This window comes from Nymphaea colorata, chromosome 8, assembly GCF_008831285.2.
Source record: "Nymphaea colorata isolate Beijing-Zhang1983 chromosome 8, ASM883128v2, whole genome shotgun sequence".
Classification (NCBI taxonomy): domain Eukaryota; kingdom Viridiplantae; phylum Streptophyta; class Magnoliopsida; order Nymphaeales; family Nymphaeaceae; genus Nymphaea; species Nymphaea colorata.
In genome coordinates, this window is record NC_045145.1 from 22,066,995 (window position 1) to 22,091,127 (window position 24,133).

At 38.8% G+C, this 24,133-nt stretch overlaps 1 protein-coding gene across 1 annotated transcript; it reads left to right on the forward strand.

The window, feature by feature from the left end:
* The first annotated feature begins 7,975 nt into the window (after positions 1 to 7,975).
* Positions 7,976 to 8,926, forward strand: LOC116259623 (metalloendoproteinase 2-MMP-like). Its single transcript, XM_031637479.1, has one exon. It carries the CDS (start codon positions 7,976 to 7,978, stop codon positions 8,924 to 8,926), a length of 951 nt encoding a protein of 316 aa, XP_031493339.1.
* The last annotated feature ends 15,207 nt before the right edge of the window (positions 8,927 to 24,133 follow it).

A 24,133-nucleotide genomic window follows, 5' to 3' on the forward strand; every position in this document is an offset into this window, starting at 1 on the left:
TAAGGAGCCTATTGATCTATGGCACATACGTCTTGGACATCTAGCAGTTTCATTAGTTAAAAGAATTTTAGTTAATTCTGATTTGCTTTATGATAGCATGTTTTTTGTGTCTTTGTGTGAGCCTTGTCTTAAATTGCAGTCAAAATTGCCTTTTAAAACCTCTACATATAAAGCGTCTATTCTTCTTGAGATTGTTTATTTAGACATTTGGGGTCCATCTCCAATTACAAGTTCAAATAATTTTAGATACTATGTGATTTTTGTGGATGGTATCTCTAGATACATATGGCTATCCTTGTTGAAAAATAAATCTGATGTTTCCATCATATTTAAAGCTTTTAAATCTCTGATTGAAAATCTTACACTTTACAAAATTAAATATCTTCATACAGATGCAGACAGTGAATTTGTAGGATTAAAATGCGTTTTGATTGAGCATGGCATCGATCACAGGATCACATGTCCACACGCTATTGAACAAAATGGTATGTCTGAAAGACGTCACCGACACAAAGTAGAAACTAGTCTTGCACTTACGGCTGAAGCTAATGTTCCAAAAAATTTCTGGTCATATGCTTTTTCTAGTTCAGTATACCTTATTAACTGAATGCCAGCGAAAACTCTTGATTATCTATCACCATTAGAAAAACATTTTAAAAGAGCATAGAATTACAATTTCCTAAAAGTTTTTGGTTGCGAGTGTTTTTCTTATTGTTAAGGAAAGTTTTGAATGAAGATTGACGATAATTGTGGATCTAGCTTGATGATAATTGTGGATCTAGATTGACGATAATTGTGCATCTAATTTTCATACCTTGTCCTTTTTATTTATTGTAACCTACCATTGTACTCTCTATGTATATACGTTGTATTCTCAATCATACACATAAGAGAAAAAGATTTCATCCTAAGCTCATATCCTCTCTTTCTCTCACAAATTTCTTGATGTTTTTCATGGTATCATAGCCCATCATCGAGGAAAGGCCGGCAAGATCGAAGAACTGTCTGTTGTGGCCTGCTGCAACAGCAAACTATCCCTCTGCTCTTTGGCCTGTATATTAATATCCAACTGTTGGGTTTTTGTAAAAACGGACCATTGCATTCCCAACATCCTCCCGGTTCCGACGAATCATAGCTCGCTTAAATCGGAGTTGTAAGCTGGGAGTTACAAACCCGTGAACAGACCCTGTCTACCATTGAGTTCTGTCTGCCGCACCTTCCTATTTCACATTCATTGCTGCTCAAACCCAATGTGCTTGACATCCCCACGTTTCCAACAAGCTATTGCATGCCCAGAACCGAGCTGTGGGTTAGTAGAAAAGTGACTGTAAGTAGGAGACTGGCCACTAGTCATGTTTGGTGACCTTTTTCTAGCACTCTACCAGTCGGATATCTATGAGTCAGGTACCGTTAAATTCCTCTTGTCCTTACGGTACTAACGAGATACTATTCGTTTTGTTTGGAGCTTTATTTAGAGAGCAACGCATCGGCGAAGTTTTGTCTGTCTCTCGACTAAGATAGGGAACAACACCTGCGACAACAAAGAACTAGACTTTGTTTATCTGCCACTGCTGGACCCCTCAAACTCAGAATCATCCTCTTGCTGCTGCTGCTGCATTCCTGATGTTCTCAGCTTTCCAGCAAGCCTGAGAACGAGACATTCTACCTACCCTACAGGGAGATACGAGTCAGCCAAGGAAGCACATAACCATCATCTTCTTCCTCTAGAAGTTTTATGACAAACTCGTTGTCAACGCAATGGAATGCTATCGCTGCACTTGTCTCTGTGAAACTTAACCAAGACAACTATCTACTATGGAGCTCTCAACTGGAGCCGGTCATGGAGTCCCAAGAACTTGTACAGTTCATAGATAAGATGTTCCCATCTCCTCTAGAAACCATTGTGAAGGATGACAAGATTGAAGTAAATCTGGAATTCACTCTTTAGAAGAGGTTTGATTGACTAGAACTAAGTTGGATCAAGGCCACCATCTTCAAACCAGTTCTCAGACAAATCGTGACTAGTAAATCATCGTTTGAGGCATGGAATACGCTGAAAAAGTCATTTAGTTCTTAATCTCCTTTGAGAATAATGCTGCTGCGAAAGGAGTTACACTTCATTCAAAAAGGCAATATGAATATGCAAACCTACTTAGAGCAAATCAAATTTCTTGTAGATACACTATCTGCTGCTGGATTAGACACAACGGATGGTGATCTTGTACAAATCACAATGAACGGTTTGCCTATTGAATACGAAAGTTTTGTGACTCTTATTAGTGTTAATTCTTCAAATGCCTCAATTATGTTCTCTGAGTTGTTTGATCTTCTGCTCACACAAGAAAATGGGCTTGATATGTTCAAGTCAGCTATGGTCAATCCTCACAAATCTGTCCAAGCATTACCGCAGGCTGAAAATCAAATTACCTTCAACACATTTTGAGGGTGCGGAAGAGGATGAGGTGGCTTCAGAGGTCGATTTCAAGGGAGAGGAAATCAACCACATATACAAACTCGATCACAATAAAATGGAGATTCAAACAACAACGCAGAAAATGGAAGCCATCCTTGCACCATCATAACGTGCCAATACTATGGACGGAAGGGTCACTCAGCAAGGACATGTTATCATGATATTCTGTGTGCATTCTCGACTATGAATCTACAGGAATCCACCAGCGAATATTGGTATCCCGACTCGGGAGCAACCAATCATATTGTCAACAACAATGAGATGATGCACAACAAGACGACATATGATGGATCGAACAATATTAGGATTGGTAATGGTTCAGTCTCCCTATTAAGCATATAGGGAATTTATTAGTTAATATGCAGAGACTGTTTCATATTAACAATGCCCTGCATGTGCCCAAAATGGCTCATAATCTTTTATCAGTGGGAATATTTACATCTTGAAATGATTGCATTTTTCAATTCTCACCACATGATTTTGTTATTAAGGATCGACAGACGGGCAATGTTCTACTTCAAGGACCAAAGATGCGTAACAGGCTCTATCCCATCAAGGCGACAAGATCAAACATTGATTTGTTTTCAACTAAGAGCAGCGTTTAGTTGCTGGTTTCGAGCAGACGTCAATAAAATTTCAACATCATTTGAACTATGGCATCGGCGTCTTGGTCATGCCTGCAAGAAGATCGTCGGTTTTTTAATATCCAGTAGATTCATATCAATAAATTCTCCTATTCCAAAAGGAGTATGTCAGTCTTGTTATTTGGGAAAGACACATAAACAACCTTTTCAACTTCTGATTTCTCACGACCTTTTGAAATGCTTCATATGGATGTATGAGGACCTGCCCTGATCACCTCTTGAGAGGGATTCAGATCTTTTCTACTCATCGTTGACAATTATTCTAGATTTTCATGGCTGTTTCCTCTTAAAGCTATGTCTAAAGTTGTATTATGTTTAAAGAATTTTAAGATCTTGGATGAAAAGCAGTTAAATGTACATATATGCTTCGTTCATTCTGACAATGGCAAGGAATTCATGAACTCTGACTTAACTCAATTTTGTGATGAACATGGGATTTTGCATCAATTTTCTTGCCCTTATACTCCAGAACAAAATGGTATTCTTGAATGAAAAAATCATCATGTCATCGAAGCAAGATTAAGTATGCTTTATGATGATGGACTATTCTATAATTTAACGGTTGATGCTTTTCACACTACCATTTATATCATCAATCACTTACCAACTTTGAAGTTGTAGCGCAAATTGCCCTTTTATATGCTGTTTCACAAGGATCCAAAATATGCACACTTGAGGGTTTTTGGAACCACATACTATCCACTACTGACGCCTATGAATGATTCCAAATTTCAGCCCCAAGACTACAACATGTATTTTCTTGGGTTATGCTAGTCATCATAAGGGATATTTATGCTATGACAAGAGACATCATCGTATTCTAATATCTCAGCATGTTGTCTTTGACGAAACTGATACCAATGGGTCTGATTGTCATGAAGATTTCTCAGATGAACTAGTTTCTCGTTGGCTGCCAAATACGACCTATGTCTCTCCCTCTAGTCTGGTCAATCCAATGTGTGATCCAACACAGTCCACGACAGCCTCCACTTACACTGTGTTACCACCTCTTCCTATGGTTGAAACCTCTGCCATGGTTTCACCTTGTGAGCACCTAAGTCTGTCACTCAATGAGGCAAAAAATCCTACATCAGTGCTGCCATCTATTCTGGGTGCACCAAGTACGGCTATTGATGCTGCCACCACCAGTCTTGCTCCTCCCATTTGATCTCATTCAATGCTGACCTGTTCCATGACTAGTTCATCCAAACCAAAAGCTTTTTCAGCCATCGCAGCACAAAAGGAACCACAGACTTTTAAAGAAGCCATTCAATCTTCATGTTGGCATAATGCTACGCAGAATGAGTTCTCAGCGTTGCAGAAAAACAAAACCTGGCATCTTGTACCCCCACAGCCAGATTTTCATGTTATCAGTTCCAACCGGGTTTACAAAATTAAATGTCACCCTGGTTCCATCACACGACATAAAGATTGCCTTGTAGCTCGGGGCTTTCTTCAAGCAGCGAGCATTGACTATCAAGAAACTTTTAGTCCCACTGCAAAGCCCACCACTATTAGAGTGTCACTCTCTTTAGCTGCCCATTTTGGTTAGTCTTTACGACAACTTGATTTTGACAATGTGTTTCTTAATGGGTATCCTTTTGAAGATGTCTATATGGCTCAACCTGAGGGATTTCAAGATACCACCTTTCCTCATTATGTTTGCAAACTAGATAACGCACTCTATGGGCTCAAGCAGACTCCACGCGCATGGTATCATTGCTTGAGTTGCTTTCTTAGTGATCTTGGCTTCGTGGTTTCTCAATCTGATGCATCCTTTTTATTTACTCCTGCGATGGTCATCAGCTTTATCTTCTTGTTTACGTTGATGATTTGATCATCACTGAGTCTACACCAACTCTCATTTCTTGTATCATTATACAACTTGGTTCCACATTTTTAGTTAAAGATCTTGGCCCTCTCACGTATTTTCTAGGCATTGAAGTCAATCAATGACCTAGGGAGATATGCCTGTGCCAATAAAGTTACATTAATAGCAGTCTTCACAAAGCTCAAATGGATAATGCTAAATCCATGACGTCTCCCATGTTGACTACCAAAAATCTCACAGCTGCTGAATAATCCTCTTTTTCGGATCCCACGCTATATCAGAGTGTGATGGGTGCATTACAGTATAGTTTAACAGCAAATCTAGTCTTCCATGCTCGTACCCATTGAAATTGATTTTCACTTCGTTAGAGATCACGTCAATAAGGGAGAGATACAAGTGAAATTTATTTGAACCAAAGAGAAACTAGCAGATGGGAGGACAAAGACTCTTGGAGGAACAACATTCACAAATTTCAGAAACAATCTCAACGTCGTGGAACCACCGTTCAGATTGCGGGATACTGTTAAGGAAAGTTTTGAATGAAGATTGACGATAATTGTGGATCTAGATTGAGGATAGTTGTGGATCTGATTTTCATACCTTGCCTTTTGGATTTATTGTAACCTACCATTGTACTCTATATAAATACGTTGTATTCTTAATGATACACATAAGAGAAAAAGATTTCATCCGAAGTTCGTGTCCTCTCTTTCTTTCATGAATTTCTTGAGTTTTTTTACTTATCTTCGTCCATATACCAAACATAAACTTGACCATAGATCAGTAAGAAGTGTCTTTCTGGGGTATGCCCCACAACAAAAAGGCTACTATTGTTTGAATTTGAAAAACAACAAAATTTTTGTGACACGACATGCTGTTTTCAATGGAGGAGAATTTTCATTCAAAACAAAAAAACATAGAGAAAATTACAAGCCAGAAAGTTAAGGTGGGCAGCCTATTCTCTTTGCCCTTCTTGCTTCAAAACTCACTACCAGAGTCCTTAGAGCCACATCTTGTGACGCATCATGCTGATCCAAATATGGAGCAACGCCTTCATTTCGACGAACATGATGATAGTCAACAACTGGGTGGTCAAAGTTACAACCAAAGTCCTAGTTCAAATAGTGAACCAAGACACAACCAAGACGATGTATCTCATGCACCAAGTCCCACTTGTAGAGATGATGTTCAAGTGGAATGTAGAGCTGATCAAATTGAATATGAAATACCTGTTCCTCCTAGGACTCATACAATACTCAGTCGTTAACAACTAGGAATAGCCAAACCAAACCCAAAGCTTCAAGGTTTTCAATCATATTCTTCTACCAAATACCCTTTAGCTTTAACATCTATCTTGACTGAGGAAAGTGAACCATCAAGCCACATTGAAGCCTTACAATGTGAAAAGTGGAAAGAAGCTATGCAAAATGAATACGACACACTTGTCCAAAGTCAAACGTGAAAACTTGTTTCTCCCGAGGATGCCAAGTATGTTATTGGGTGTAAATGGGTTTTCAAGATAAAAAGGAAGGAAGATGACTTTATAGAAAGGTACAAAGCTAAGCTAGGTTAGCCAAGGGATATAGTCAAAAGGAAGAAATAGACTGCATCGAGACTTTTATCCCTGTCATCAAACCCACAACTATTAGGACTGTTTTGACCATTGCTCTTTAAAACAAATGAAAAATTAGGCAACTTGACGTACAAATGCATTCCTTCATGGAACTCTTATTGAAGAAGTTTTCATGAATCAACTGCCTGGTTTTGAAAATGGTCGTTTTCCAAAACATGTATGCAAATTACAAAAGACTTTGTATGGTCTAAAACAAGCTCCAAGAGCTTCGTTTGCTAGATTGAGTACATTTCTTGACAAAATGGGAATCCAAGAAGCTCGTTCGGAGACATCTCTCTTCATTTTTGAAAAAGAAAATACCATTGCAAATGTTCTTGTATATGTTGATGACATCATTGTTACAGAAAATTCAGAAATTTATATTCAAAAGCTTATTTTCTCATTTAGCTCTGAATTTGCCATCAAAGACTTGGAAGATTCACACTGTTTTTTGGGCATCGAAGCTAAACACATCACTCAAGGGTTGATCCTTTTACAACAAAAATACATTGGAGATTTATTGAAACAAACAAATATGCCCATGTCAACACCTACGGCTACAAGTCCTATCTTAACTATTTCATCTGGAACAAAATTCAAATGACCATTCTTTGCCTAGAAGTACTATCAGAGCACTACAATATGCAACCATGACATGTCCTAACAACGCTTTCACTGTAAATAAAGTGTGCCAATTCGAGCATTCTCCAACCGATCTCCATTGGGCAGCTTTCAAGCACATACTCAGATACCTGAAGTTCACCATAAATTATGGCTGACTTCTTAAGAGATCATCCACTATGAATATTATGGTGTATAGTGTACGTAAATGAGCAAACATCTATATGAGATAAACTGAAATAAAACTAGTAACTAACATTTAGTTAACGAGAACAATGATCAAATAGTTGTTTGATTAGTAAATAGGTTATTGCTAGATAGTTGTTTAACTTGTTCAAACGATTGATTATTAGGATATACTCATTACATAGAGTGTGTGCACAAATCTACCGATGTTTTTCTGCCGCCAAAAATTTTTACCGTGCAAACCATGTAAAATGTTTTCCCTTGCTTGTGTCACTTCTACCAACATTTTTCGGATGCCGGTACTAGGCGTATTTTTTGTAGTGATGCTCATCATTTATTAGTGTCATCAGTTAACTTCTGTAGTGCGTTGAAAAAACCAAAGTGGTGTGCGCCATGACACATATATTGTCTAATTTAAGTAAGAAAAGATGCACCATGATTCTTTTGGAGAGGCATTTGATTCTTAATTTTTGAAGTAGCTGAAATTAGCATGGATATATTTCTGCATGGAGTAACTTTAGATGCCGTTGCTCACCTGGTTCTACATGCACTCTATATAAGAGCAATGTGTTTCTTTGCTGCACTTCCCCATGATCAAGTTCCTCGAGATGCCCAAAATGGTTTCTACATTATCCTTTGCTGCAATCCTCATGATTCTGGTCCAGACCAACTGTACGGAGTGGGCTTCTGGTCACATTGGCAACTTCCATTACCAGGCAGGGGCAGATTACCTGCAACTTTCTGGCTATGGCAAAGGACAAAGCCATGAAGTGCTCCCTTCCCTAAAAAGATATCTTCAACATTTCGGCTATTTGGACACGGTTGCCGACATAGGATTCTCTCATGTTTTTGATAAAGATCTAGAAGCTGCCGTGAAGAAATACCAAGCGTTCTTCAGCCTCAACGCTACTGGCATACTTGACACAGCAACAGTGCACCAACTAATCCAGCCGAGATGTGGTGTACCAGACATAATCAAAGATCCAGCGCCGGCAAAATTCCACCGGATTAATGTCACCGGCAACTCAAGTTCATCACTATACGGTCTCACAAACAGCTGTTGGCCACCATCAAGCAGGAGACTATTGTATAATATCTCGCTGAACGAGCACATGCCATTTCCTATAGCAGATCTAAGGCCCGTCTTCCGTGAGGCATTCAAAACATGGGCTTCATTCTCGCCATTCGAGTTCACAGCTTCGACCGCGAGAATCGCTCAGTTGCACATCGGATTCTACCGGGGGCAGCACTTAAATTGTCCAGATCCGTTTGATGGTGTTGGCAACTTGCTTGCACACGCATTTTATCCTCCATCTGGCGTGCTTCACATCAACGCAGATTGTGTATGGGCGATCGACCCTGAGATCTTGAGGAACACGGAAGAATCGTACGACGTTCAATCAGTCGCCGTTCATGAGATCGGCCATCTACTGGGGTTGGGTCATAGTACAGTTCCAGAAGCAATCATGTATCCTACGTTGGATTCTCAAACAAGGAAGGTGGAGCTGCATGGCGATGATATTGCAGGAATTAATGCTATGTATCCTCGGTCTAGCTGATTGATTCTTGGAGTTATTTCTTACATGACTATGAATAAGGCATAGTGAATCTTAGGGTTTTGACTAGGTTGTGTATCCTATTCTCACTTGCCACATTTTTGTCACCTTTGTGACAAATTGTCAGCTTATATTTTTCTTAATCAATTTCTATTTTTTGTTGGCTCTCTCTCTCTCTCTCCCCCACAATTTGAATTGTAACCCATTGTGAGCCCCGAACCCATGATGGTAGAATTAGGAATGTGAATAGATTAGATTCGAGTCAGATATACTCTTTATCTGCTTTTTTGAATAATCTGATATTCATATTCGAATACAAACAAAAAAGTCATATCCGAATCTAAATGAAAACTTTGCACCAAACTTGGCATATTCTTGAAATGTTTATACAATATTTGTTTAAAAATAAATTCAATCCAAATCTATATCCGAATTTGATCGAATATTTATGTATACTGAATTTCAATCAAAATCCAAAACTGATTTGATTTCTTAATCAGATTTTTTTATGTCAGATTTTTTGAGAATGATTAAATCGGATATCCAATTCAAATTGAACATATTGACATCCCTAAGTAAAGTGACACCATTATGAGATATGGTGCGGACACACAAGGTAACCAGAAAATCTAGGATTATCTGTACAATATACAGATTAACTAAGACCCTACCCAAAATTCATGGGTAGGGCCTGATTCTTGTATTGGACCATGCCAGGTGAAGGTTTCCCAAGAGTGGGGAAGTATACACAAGCTACGGTTGCCAATAAAGTTTTGGAGGAGTCTAAGGGAACGACTGAAAGGGAATGGCTGAGTGGATTCATTAGTTTGAAGGAGACAATAGAAGTCTCCACAAATCACATAAGGGAGGTGGTATGTTTATAGAACACGAGATACAAATTACACTAGACCAGTTGCATGATGGTGTGAGTTGTAGGCCCATATATGAATGAGAAAACAAGTTGGTTCTCCATTTGGATCAATTTGACCTGCAATGAAATAGAGAACGGTCTATAATCTCTTACAAAAACAACTTGGTTCTCCAGTGGGATCAATTTGCTATATATATATATATATATATATATATATATATATAATGTAAATATGATTATCTAGAGTAACCCAGCTTTTTATATATATAAAATTTGAATAGTGACTCATAACTTTTTAGAGTTTCCCACCCATCTAAACTGCACTATTTGATCCAACATGATGAATAGTTAATTGAAAAAAAAAAGGTGATGGACAATTTCGTCATCTAATATTACGTTACTCTTTTTTTCCTTGTTTTCTTTTAACCATTGATCTGTTTTAGGTAAACAACTCTGTTTAAATGGTTGGGTAATTCTAGATAACTAGAGTCGTCTGTCAATTTGACAAAAAAAATGGTGTAGTTATGATTCAGTTTCTCTCTCTCTCTCTCTCTCTCTCTCTCTCTCTACGCCTATCTATCTATATATATATATATATATACACACTCTGTTTAAATGGCTGGGTAACTCTAGATAACTAGAGTCATCTGTCAATTTGACAAAAAAATGCTAGAGTTATGATTCAGTTTCTCTCTCTCTCTCTCTCTCCCTAGCTATATATATATATATATATATATATATATATATATATATATATATATATATATATATCCCACGTGCATGTACACATTCAGTAGATACGGATCCTGATCACAACAGCTATCTATTTGAGACAAACTGAAACAAAACTTTCGACAATTAAACATTAAGCCATTGACAAATGAGATATTAACAAATGCCCACTAAATTTTGGCTATCTTCAAATCCATGCACATGACAAGTCCCAAACTTCCACCTCTCGCTAAGCCTGGGCATCGGGACGGGCCGGGCCACCACCGGGTACCCAGTACCAGGCCCGACTCGGGCCCGGGCCTGGTTAACGGGTTGATTTTATCGAGCTCAGCCCGGCACGATACTTAACGGCTCAGGCTCGGGCTTTGATCCACTGATCGTCGATAGCCCGACAAGCCCATAACTTCAGATATATATATATATATATGAACTTTGGGTTTCCCGTTTCGTAACTTCTTTTGAATCCTCCGCTGCTCTGCGAGAGTGAATGCTTCATCATTCCTGTCTGCAAACGCCTCCTCCGGTTCTCACTCCTCCCTGTCACCCACCCATCGGCTTGTAAAACCCATCGCCCATCGTCTTTGCCAGAAAAAGGGAGAGCACGGCTAGAGGGGTTAGGGTTTCTGAGCGATCTAGATAATAGAGAAAGGGAAAAAGCCCTTTGAAGAATGGCGTTTTCCGTCCTAGAGAGTGGTAGAGTATCTTTAAGGAGAGCAGAGTTGCGAACTTCATGCATGGTCGCACCCATGGCCAAGAAATCGGGCTTTGCATCTGAAGCACTCTGCTGTGCCACATGATCAAAATCAGCAGCCGCTGCTGGAAGAACGACTTCCTGCGGTGCTCGTTCAGAAGTTTTGGAAGCTATGATGTCTGGTTTCCCATTTGCAACACGTTAAGCCCTTGACAAAATACAGGAACATAGTAAGGAAAAGTCATTTGGAAAAGAGAGATAAAGAGGTAGAGAGGTTAGGGAGGAGTACTTCAAAAAAGTGATTTTTGCGACCCATTCATGATGACAAAAGCAACAATCATATCTCAAGAGGGGTTGTGGTTTCTCTATATATTTTTGCTAACAGTACCCGAAAAAGCCTGGCCCGGCCATAATCGGCAGGGCCGGGCCTCAGGCATACAATAAATTTCGAGGCCCAATAATACGAAAGCCCGGCCCGGCCCGGGTCTCGGGCTTGCATTTGGGAACCTTTTTCGGGTTGGGCCAGCCCGACCCGATGCCCAGCCCTACTTCCCGAGGGAAACATCAAACTGGACTGTTAAAATACAAAACTACCCTTTAATCAAAATTACCTCTTAAAAAATAAAAATTAAAAGAAATGCCACGGCCCCATCGGCTACCGCTCCACGGTGATCCAAACCCGAATTTATGTGAAGAAAAACTGGCAGAGTCTCAACGTCCAAAATAATTCTCAATAATAAACTTAACAAAGTATACTTAGTAGGAACTTAATAACAACACCAACAAAGTTCACAAAATGAACTTGACCAAGCAACAATGTAACATGTGCATCAACACTTAAATCACGAATAACTATTTTTAACAATTAAATATTACATGAACACCAATAATCTAAGAAAGACTCTCCTCACTAGCTCATGTAATGAGCCACCCCACTTACAAAAGAAGACACCCTTGCTGTACTTGTATCACCCAAGCACCCATTCAACACAATCCACTCAACACACTTCTTTTTCACACACCTCACTATGCCCATCATCCCTATTTATAGCGATGAATAAGTCGTGGATGATGCTTCCACTGATTTGTACACTTTATATTTTTATTTATTTTATTTTTTTTCTTTAATGATTACATCCACCGACCTACAAAAAAGGATGAGGCTTGTAGCCTCTTGAGTTCACTCTTTACAATCTCTCCCTCATTACTGACTCTCTACTCATAACTCTTAACATTCTTCTAAGCTTGGCAAATGTTTGTACCGGCAAGCCTTTAGTACAGATGTCAGCAACTTGATCTTCTAAAGCAATTGGCTGCAACAGAATCTCTCCTTTAAGTACATTCTCTCTGATAAAATGATGTTCCACCTTTATGTGTTTCATTCGAGCATGGAAGACAGGATTCTCTGCAAGTCTAATTGCACTTTGATTATCACACTGCATAATCCACATTTTGTTTGATGTCTTTCAGCAGTCGCATCAACCACACACATTCTTGTGCTGCTTGAGATGCTGCTTTATATTCTGCTTCTATTGTAGACAGTGAAGCTGTCGGCTGTCGTTTACTACACCATGAAATTGCACCACTTCCAAGACTGAATGTATATCAATGATTGATCTTTGAGTTCATAAGTCTCCAGCATAATCCGCATCACAATGACCAACAACTTGACAAGTTGTCCCTTTTCCATAAAGTATACCAAAGTTAAGAGTTCCTTTGATATACCTTAATATTCTTTTTATTGCTTCTAAATGTGGCTTCCTTGGAGTTTGCATGAACTTGCTCATGATACCAACTGCATAGGCAATATCTGGTCTTGACAATGTTAAGTAGATTAAGCTTCCAACCAGTTGTCGATACATAGTGAGATCTTCTAGCTTGTCTCCTTCATCAATTCTAAGCTTCACATTTATCTCAATTGGTGTTGCGATAGGTTTGCAACCGAGCATACCATACTTACGTAGTAAGTCATGAGCATACTTCTTTTGATATAAAAATAATCCGTTAGATTCGTAATCAATTTTCAATCTAAGGAAGTGTCGCAACTCCCCCAACTCTTTCATTTCGAATCTCATAGTGAGATGTTCATGAATGAGATTAATTTATTCATTATCATCTTCAGTAATAATTAAACCATCAACATAAATTAACAAAATAGTAAGCTTCATACCTCTTGTCTTGATGAAGAGACTTGAATCTGCTGAGGTGACTTGAAATCTACTAAACACCAAAAATTCAGCTATTTTTTCGTATAATGCTTTGGGCACGTGCTTCAATCCATAGAGTGCTTTTCTTAGCTTGCAGATGTAGTCTGACTTGTTTGGAGATTTGAATCATTCAGGTTGCTCTTCAAATTGTGAGGTCTTTCTTCTTCTATACTTCTTTGTTGCACAGGACTTACTCCTGTTCTCCAAGGATCTACATGTTTTTCTTGTTTTGGGCTATGAACTTGTTTATCTGGTCGTCTTGCTTTTATGACTTCCGGCTCAGGCTTTCCTTGATTCATCTCAAATTATATTTTGTTTCGAACATCTCTCTCAAAACCTGGAGAGTCTGGAAGCACATTCTTTTCTTCTGACCACCAGGATGATTCTTCATCGAAGATGACATCGCGAGAAACATGAGCTTGTCCTGTGCTTAGATTAGCACATCACCATTCCTTCCGATATAGATCATATCCGACAAAGACACACCTCTGTGCCTTCTTGTCGAACTTAGTCATGTGCTGCTCAAATAGAAAGACATAACATACACAACCAAATACTCTAAAATAACTCACTGACGACTTCTTTTTATGAAGCATTTCATATGGAGACTTAAAATTAAATTTTGGCAACGGTAGTGAATTAATAAAGTGTACAGTGGTGCTGACACACTTGGCTCAAAATCTCGGTGGCATGTTCTTTACATGCATCATGCTTCGGCATATTTCTGCTATGTGACGATTTTTTTCGTTCTGCCACTCCATTTTGTTGTGGCGTATAGGCACATGTAAATTACCTTCGAATACCATATTGCCTCATGTATATCATAAACATGTCAGATGTATATTTGCCACCATTATTGGTGCGTAGACACCGAAATTTTATACCCAAGCTCTTTTCTCACAATCTGGTGAAACTCTTTAAATTTTTCAAGTGCTTTAGACTTTTCTTTCATGAAATAGACCCAAGTATATCTTGAAAAATCATCAATAAATATGATAAAATACCATTTACCTCCAACTGATGGGTATGATACTTTGCCGAATACATTTGAATGCACAAGCTCGAATGGTGCTTTAGCTCTGTACTTGGATTCTTTAATTGACCTTCTGTGCACCTTTCCATATTGACATCCAAGGCATACTTTGTCTGTTCGAACTTCAATGTTTGGCAGGCCAATCAACTGCCCATTATTAGACATCTTCCGAAGTTTTTTGTATCCAACATGAGCAAGTCTTTCATGCCAAATATTTGAAGTATCATGCTTCCTTGTTTTGTCAATATATGTTGTTTCTGCTGACAGAACATATATTGACTCAACTTTTCTTCCTTCAAATATGGGAGTTCCTTGAACATCTAAATTTTTATAAACTTTGACATTACTTAGACCGAACAAAACATAGTACCCTAAAGCTGTAAGTTGTGGCACAAACAACAAGTTTTTTGTCATTCCCGAAACATGATAGACGTTTTGTAAAATCTGGTCTTTGCCAAGGTTGGCTACAACCTCTACTTCTCCAATGTGTGCCACTGGGAGCTTTGTATTCTTAGCAGTAACAACAACTCAATTTTCGTTATATTCTTTCATACTTTAAAACATGCTTTCATCACCAGTAATATGATTTGAACATGTAGAATAAATTATCCAATTAGTTTGATAATTGATCTTTTTTTTTTCTTTTACAGGTTTTATATGAACAGAATTACATCTTTCTTGTTTAATATCTTCTTTAACCTCCATTGAGTACAAAAATGAACTTTTCGATACAGTCTCATTAGCTCCCCTATATTGCTTACTTGTCATGATTGCATTTCCTTCATCTATTTTGACTTTGCAGTCACGAGCAAAATGACTCTATTTTCCACATCTAAAACACTTCTTCTTTGGTCTCCAGTGCTGTGTAGTTTCTCTTATTTTATTTTTTATATTTTTCTCTTTCTTTTCATCAATGTTTCTACTTGGAGACCTAATGACTGGCTTAGCTAGCCAACGTGATCTCTAACCCTTACTAATCAAAGCTTCCTCATTATTTACTTTGAGTGAAAGTCCAGCCATTTGCTTTGCTAATGTTTCTTGATTGATCAAGAGATTCTCCAACTCCAATAATGTTGGTTGAACTGGCTAGCCTTGAACACCTATTATAAAACTGCTAAATTCTGGACGAAGTCCACGAACAAGAATTGTTCGCATACGGGCCTCACAAATCTTAGACTCAGGGTCAATTTGAGAAATCTCCCTACATATGTTTTTAACCTTCATAAAATATTCTGCTATTGACATGTTTCCCTGAGTTAATGTAGCTAACTCATTTTCTAGCAGTTGTAGGCGGGCATCATGAGTACGAGAAAATAGTGTTGCAAAAGCATTCCATACTTCTTTTAGAATCGTAGCATCACATATATGTTCTAATAAATCCTTCTCAATTGATACTTTAATTGCAAATAGAGTTTTCTCTGCTTTGATAATCCATTTCTTTTTAGCTTCCTCATCGACAGGAATACTTGTGTCTGATCCCAATACTATCTCCCATAATTCCTGTCCTAGAAAATACGACTCCATGCAAGATTTCCAATAGCTATAATTGCTATTGTTAAGCTTCTCAATATTATTTAATGCAACCGCTAATGCCGCCATAATTTCTGAATATAATTGGCCCAATTAATCTCACTAGTAAACTGGCCTTAAATGTAACCTCGCTCTGATACCACTTGTTGGAAAAACGAACGTGGGCTCCCGAATTTATGGGAAGAAAAACTGGCAGAGTCTCGACGTCCAAAATAATTCTCAATAATAAACTTAACAAAGTATACTTAGCAGAAACTTAATAACAACACCAACAAAGTTCACAAAATGAACTTGACCAAGCAACGATGTAACATGTGCATCAACACTTAAACCACAAATAACTGTTTTTAACAATTAAATATTACATGAACACCAAGAGTCTAAGGAAGACTCACTTCACTAGCTCATGTAATGAGCTACCCCACTTACTAATGAAGACACCCCTTGCTGTACTTGTATCACCCAAGCACCCACTCAACACAATCCACTCAACAGACTTCTTTTGCACACACCTCACTATCCTCATCATCCCTATTTATAGGCATGTAAATAGGGATGAAGAAGTCGGTGGATGATGCTTCCACCGATTTCTACACTTTATATTTTTATTTATTATATTTTTTTTTCTTTAATGATTACATCCACCGAAAAAAGGAAGAGGCTTATAGCCTCTTGAGTTCTCTAGACTTTCCCAAGAGTTGGTGGTGACTCTTTACACCAGATAGGTTTGAGGATAGTTTTAGGATAAAGGAATGATCTCGACGGATCTTTTGTCGGAAGGCGACCAGGTTTTGCTGGGGCTTTTGCCTAAAACTATCCAACGCGTGCTGGTACAGCCACTCCTTTTGATCTTATTGGTTTTGATCATTTTAAATCAAATACTTTTTTTTTTCTCATGTTCTCAGTGTGATTGTGGATTTTCAGCCGCAAATCGACCGGATTTCAGTCTATTTTCACCCAAAACAGTAGACATGATCGGCTGTTGTTGTAGTTGATTTTCTAGCGATTTCATTTGTTTTTTTACCCCATTTCTTGTTGGATTCCTGTCACAGTTGTGATCTAGTGTATAACAACTAATTTCATGTTAAGACACTGTTTTCAGACTGGTTTTTGCTAGAAAATGTAGTGTTTTGTGCAGTTCTCCCCTCACAGAGAAACTTATGACACTGCCCAATTTTTAGTGCTAAAGAGATTACTTTTTTGGGTGATCCCATTTCCCAAGCAAGAGCTGCAGCTCCCCTCCTTCCCCACCCCCACTCCTTCCATACCACATAGTGTCGAGTTGTCAGTGCTCTCCATGTACTTCAACTTATACAACACTTATCCATTTTAAGTCGAGTTAAACATGAAATGCATCGTGCAATGCATTCTGCGGTTTGAGTTATGTGCCTCGGGCATGCGGTTTGACCTATGTTTTTGTTTTTGTTTTTTTCAGAAACAACGTTGATTCAGGGTTACTTTTATAATTTACTAAACCCTCTCGACGCCTGTCTGAGACTTTGCCTGAAGTTAAAAAGTGGAGCGGCGATTTGTTAGTCTCCCATGTCGGCTCATTGGAATTTTGTCAAATATTTGATTGAGGAGAAGGAGGACCAAATAGTTGTTTGAATCAATGAGAGTTGATCGTCACATAGTTAACCAGGATCTAGTAACTATTAATGTCATTACTTTGTTGGGGTCTCCCCATCTGGATAGTCCTGTGTCGATATGGGTCCATATCCATTTCGGACCCTTAAGTATAAATACACGTGTCTTGTGATGGTGAGAGACACATTCAGTTTTTTTACCGTCTGGGTAATCGGTCCTGTTAGCCATACGTGAGTTGCTTGTCCCCATCACTGGGCTGCTATGGCTGAGGAGAGAAACCCATTGCCGCTGACGCCGCCGCTATCTCTGAGGGAAACGACTCTATGGGGACTCTAGTCGTTCTACCAACAGCCGCCGACTGTCGGCGGTCGCCTCTACAGGTTCTACTTTCGCCCTATGAAACACACGTTTCTATGAATGGTTTTCAATTTCTGCATTTTCGTTTGTGCGCTATCTTGATTCCTCGCAAAGCTCCAACAATGGGTTATGGGCCCACATCATGCTTCCACTGCTCATTTCTGCCTGGATTTTTTTCCTTTTTGTTCCCCTTTGCATGCTATTTTCATGCAAAGGGAATAGGGCAGAAACTGGGGCTGAACGGTTCTGCCATTTGGGCAACGCCGTGAGGCTGACTTTCACCGTTTTGGCAGAGGGCAACGCTAGGCGTTTGAGGGCTTCCATTGCAGGCATAGGCATGTGAGAGCGAGAGGCACGGCCGATCGTCGACCGTTCCTCCTCGCTTCCGTCGCAGCCACGAAACAGGAAGAACAGGAGGCGACAGAAGAGAGGGGCGACCGAGGAGCTCAGGCGGGCGGGGCATCGAGGCCAAAGCCGGCCGTTATGGCGGCACGGTGGGCAGCGACCGCTGATTCGGGCGACGGCCGGCGCCCACCCACCTCCGTCTAGCTCACCCACCTCCATCCCGCTCGTTTCTTTCCCTCTTTCGTTTTATGAAGGAACAGCGGCAGGGAGGGCGACAACCGGTCATAGGCCCGCCGACGACTTACCCGTCACCGGACGGTGCCGTGAGACTCGCCAGCGCCCACCCAAGGCTTCCCTCAGCCCGTCGGAGAAGAACCCGCCGTTCCCTGCATTCGGTGATTTGTAGAGGAGCGGCGGTTTCTCGCTGCCTGAAACCGCTCGAGACGGTCGAGCGGGAGACGGTCGAACCCGGGTAGGGTCTGTTGACCCGACTCGGATCCATAATGCTTAATAAAAAAAAAATTCTCGTTACCGCCCGCCTTACGCCCACTTCTTTTTTTGATTTTTTGGATCGGGTCGGGTCCTGTCGGACCCGAACCGTATCCATATGGCCTGATTTTAAAACAAAACCGATTCGGTCCGTTTCAAAACCGATTCGGACCATTTCGGGACCGGTTTTAAGGTAGAGGAAGCTGGTATATATGGTTGTATGCCCATTTAAGGTGTTTAATGAATTGGTTCAATTTTATTAGATCGATATGAGACCGATTCATTATGTTTTATGGAGCTTTAATGAACAATTTAGATAGCATTAAGTTGATTATGCAGAAATGATCCGTGTGTTTCATTTTAAATGTGTTATTATGACATATTATATTCTTGTATCATGTTTTATTTAGGATTATGCTAAAGTTAATTTTATTGCATGATCATAAAGTTTGTATGATAACGCTAATGTAAAGAGCTTATGATTAGTTAAATCATGTCATACATCACCAAAGTGACTACGCATGATTTAAAGGCACATTAGTGTTCATGTTGTACTTACTCTCATTTGAAATAACATAATTATCCAAAGGTAGTGTGTTATGTTCAAGAGAATAAGTAGAGTGAAATAGAAAAATAGATCCTTACATAGTTCTGTCATTTTACACCCAAAGGTGTTATGCTTAACTATAGTTTGGATTTACATTTTCTACTTTTACTAGATAAAGTTAAGACGGAATACATGTACATATTAGGTATATTACCAAAGTAGTAACCTAATGACCTCTGGTATTTGTCTTAGAAATAGTAGACATAAAAAGCCTTTTATTAAGTTTACTGTTCTATATGGTTTAACTCATATAATGCATGTCAACTTATTGATGTCTTTTGTCATCTGCAGTGTCTGGTTCTATTTATTTTAATGACTCAAATTCTATCCCTTTACTTGATGATTCAAATTATGTTGAGTGGAAAGAAAATATTGTGTTTACATTGGGGTATATGGATCACCACCTCTTACACCACAAAGTACACATAATGAAACAGTATACTTTGACAAGTAGGAGCGTTCTAACCGACTAAGCTTGTTGCTTTTGCAATCAAGGGTCACTAAGAACATACGTGGTGCTATCCCACCTTGTAGAACGGTGAGAGAGTTCTTGAATGCAGTTGAGGCTCAGTTTGTCATCTCTCATAAAGCCAGAGCCAGTACCTTAATGTCAAAGTTAATATCTATGAAATATCAAGGAGGGGGTAACATTCGCCATATGTTAGAGATGAGGAACATTGCTTCTCAATTGAATGACATGAAGTTGACTATTTTTAAATCTTTCTTTGTATTCTTTACTTTGACCTTTTTATTAGCTGAATACACTCCTTTTAAGATCAGTTACAACACACATAATACTGAATGGATATTCAATGAATTGATGTCTAAGTGTGTTGAAGAGGAGGAAAGAATGAAGGGTGAGAAGTTGCAAAGCGCACATATGGTTTCTCACTCTGCGGCTAATAAAATTGGCATAAAGAAAAGTTTAATGAAAATGAGTGCCAAGAAGAAGTCAACAGGTCAAACTGCGCAGACTAACTTAGCCCCTATGAAGTGTTTCTTTTGCAAGAAAAAGGGACATAAGAAGTGAGACTCCATCAAGTACAAGAATTTGTTAGAGAAGAAAGATAATATGTCATTTGTTTCACTTGAAAGTAATATGTTACATGTTCCTATTAATAGCTGGTGGATTGACTCTGATGCTACTGTGTATATTGCCAATTCTTTACAGGACTTTCTGAGCAAAAGGGAACCAACACTACATGAGAGGAGCATTTTCTCAGGAAACAAAATGCGCTCACATGTGAAAGCTGTAGGAGAATGCTAGATTAGGCTTGATACTGGCTTTGTTTTGGATCTTCATGATGTTTTCTTTGTTCCATCATATAGTAGAAACATAATTTCTCTATCAAGACAGGACAAATTTAATTTTTGCTTATAGTTTGAGAATTCAAAGATGTTCATTTATAAAGATCTTGTTGAAATTGGTTCTGCTATTTTGTGTGATGGTTTATACAAGTTGAATGTAAAGATCCAATCTCCTGAATCGTTGTTTTCTATTCGTTGTATAAGTGGCAATAAGCATAGTACCACAAAAGATGATTTATACATGCTATGGCACCGTCGTTTGGGTCATATCTCTGAAAAGATAATAAGGAGACTCTTAAATGAAGGGATTTTACGATCTCTTGATTTTACAGATAAAGACATATGCGTAGATTGCATAAAGGCAAAACAAACTAACATATATAAAGAAGGTACCCAGCGATGTACTAAAAGATTAGAAATTGTTCACATAGATATTTGTGGACCTTTCCCTCCTTGTTACACAGGCGAAAAGTATTTTGTCACATTTATAGATGACTATTCTCTATATTTGTATCTCTACTTAATCTTTGAAAAATCCGATATGTGTCAAGTTTTCAAGGACTATAAAAAAGAAGTATAGAAACAAACCGGTGAAGTTATCAAGATAGTCAGATCAGATAGAGGTGTTAAATATTATGGTAGGTTTACTGAGATGGGACAAAGGGAAGGACCATTAGCACGATTTCTAAAGGAAGAAGGTATTGTGCCTCAATACACCATGCCAAGCAGTGCCTATCAAAATGGTGTAGCTGAAAGAAGAAATCGTACGCTTAAAGAAATGGTTCAAGCTATGATAAATTACTCCACTCTCCTTCTAACCTTGTGGGGTGAAGCTCTCACGACAGTAGTATATATACAAAATAGGGTTCCTACTAAAGCTGTTCTCACAACTCCTTACGAATTGTGGACCGGTAGGAAACCTTCTCTCTCTTATATGCACATATGGGGATGTCCTGCTGAAGCTAAGTTATAGAACCCTTACATAAAAGCCTTTGATCCTAGAACAACCAGTGGTTTCTTTATTGGTTATCCAAAAAGATTGAAAGACTATAGGTTTTATTGTCCATCTCATACACCACATATTGTGGAAACAGATAAGGCTAAATTCCTGGAAGATGGTTCATTTGGACTAGATGCATTACAAAACCTCATTTTTGAGGAAATATAGGATACTGGAAGTAGACCTGCTAAAGAGAACGCAAGTGTGTATGATTGTGTTGTCTCTCATGATGACATGAATGCAAATCATATAGGTAATGCATCAGATCCAGATGAATTAAATGTAGATCATACTAATGAACACGAACAAGATGTAGACATACAAATTGAAAATGATTAATTACCTGTTCGTAGATCTGCAAGATCCAGGAGATCTGCCATATCATCATACTATGTGGTATACCTACATGAGCCTAGTGATTTCATAGATGTTGATGATGACCCTTTCACATTTATTGAAGCTGTTGAAAGCAAACAATGCAAGTACTGGATTAATGCCATGAAAGAAGAGGTTGACTCTATGGCTAAAAACCAGACATGGAGCCTTATGTCGTTGCTTAAAGGAGTGAAATTCATAGGGTGTAAATGGGTCTATAAGACCAAGAGGGACTCTAAAGGCAACATAGAGAGATACAAGGCAAGATTGGTTGCAAAAGGATTCACACAAATGGAGGACATTGACTATAATGAGACATATTCACCTGTCTCTGCTAAGGAGTCAATGAGGATTGTCCTTGCACTTGTAGCTCATTTTGACTTAGACCTACATCAGATGAATGTGAAAACGACTTTCTTAAATGGTGATTTGAATGAAGAGGTATATATGGATCAACCTCAAGGGTTTTCTGAGAGTGGTAAAGATCATTTGGTTTGCAAGCTTAATAAAGCAATTTATGGACTTAAGCAGGCCTCACGTCAATGGTACATTAAGTTTTTCGAAGTCATTACGACTTTTGGGTTTACAAAAAACATCATTGATCGATGTGTGTATCTTAAGACATGTGGGAGTAAGTTCATAATTTTGACTTTATATATGGATGATATTTTACTTGCTTCAAATGATCTTCAATTGCTAAGAGAGACCAAACATTTTCTCGCATCTCAATTTGAGATGAAGGACATGGATGAGGCTACATTTGTTCTCGGCATTGAGATTCGTCGAGACAGATGTAAATGTGTTTTATGTCTCTCCCAATCAACATACATCAATAAAGTTCTTACAAGATATGTGATGGAGAATTGTTCTCTTATTTCAGTACCCATAGCTAAAGGTGATAAATTGAGCCTAAATGATTGTCCAAAGGCACAAATGATCAACATTCCATATGCAACAGCGGTTGGCAGCTTGCAGTATGCGCAGATTTGCACTAGGCCTGACATTTCCTTTGCTATTAGCATGCTTGGTAGATTTCAGTCTAATCCAGGCATGGCACATTGGAAGGCCGTAAACAGAGTCATGCGATACTTGCAAGGGACAAAAGGTTAAATGTTGACATATCGCAAGGTGGACCATTTAGAAGTGATTGGCTATTCTAACGCCGATCTTGGAGGATGTACCGATAGTAGAAAGTCTACAACTGGCTTTGTTTTCATTCTATCAGGAGGTGCCATCTCATGGGGGAGCAAAAAGCAGACTGTGACTGCTGCTCACACCATGGAAGCAGAATTCATTGCATTATATGGGACTACATCACAGGCAATTTGGATAAAGAATTTCATTTCACAGCTCAAGATAGTAGAATAAATTGATAGACCACCTAAGGTTCACTGTGATAATGAAGCTGCAGTGTCTTTTTCCAACAACAACAAAAGCACTACTTCTTGTAAGCATATGAAACTTAAGTATTTTGTTGTTAAGGAAAAGACAAAAAATCAACAAGTGTGTATTCAACACATTGGGACTACAGATATGGTTGCAGATCTTCTTACTAAAGCGCTAGCATCTGGTATGTTTTTTTAACATGTTAAGAGGATTGGTTTGTATAGTTCAATCTAAACACACTATTATTCAAACATTTATGAATGTGATCACATACAGTTTGTTGATTCTTATTAAGTTTGTTGTCTAGTTGTTTTGCATTCTCATTTGTTTATTGAGAAGTTTTGTAAGACAACAAAGGTGAGACCTTGGAATGGATTTTAAGGCTAATCCATTCATTTTGTTTACCCTTGATATCGACTTGCACTAGTAGGAAATTGTTGGGATTTCTCCATCTGGATAGTCCTGCGTCGATACGGGTCCATATCCGTTTCGGACCCTTAAGTATAAATACTCGTGTCTTGTGATGGTGAGAGACATATTCAGTTTTTTTACCGTCTCGGTAATCGGTCCCCTTAGCCAAACGTGAGTTGCCTGTCCCCATCACTGGGTTGCTATGGCTGAGGAGAGAAACCCATTGCCGCTGCCACCGCCGCTACCTCTACAGGGGAACGACTCTATGGGGACTGTAGCCG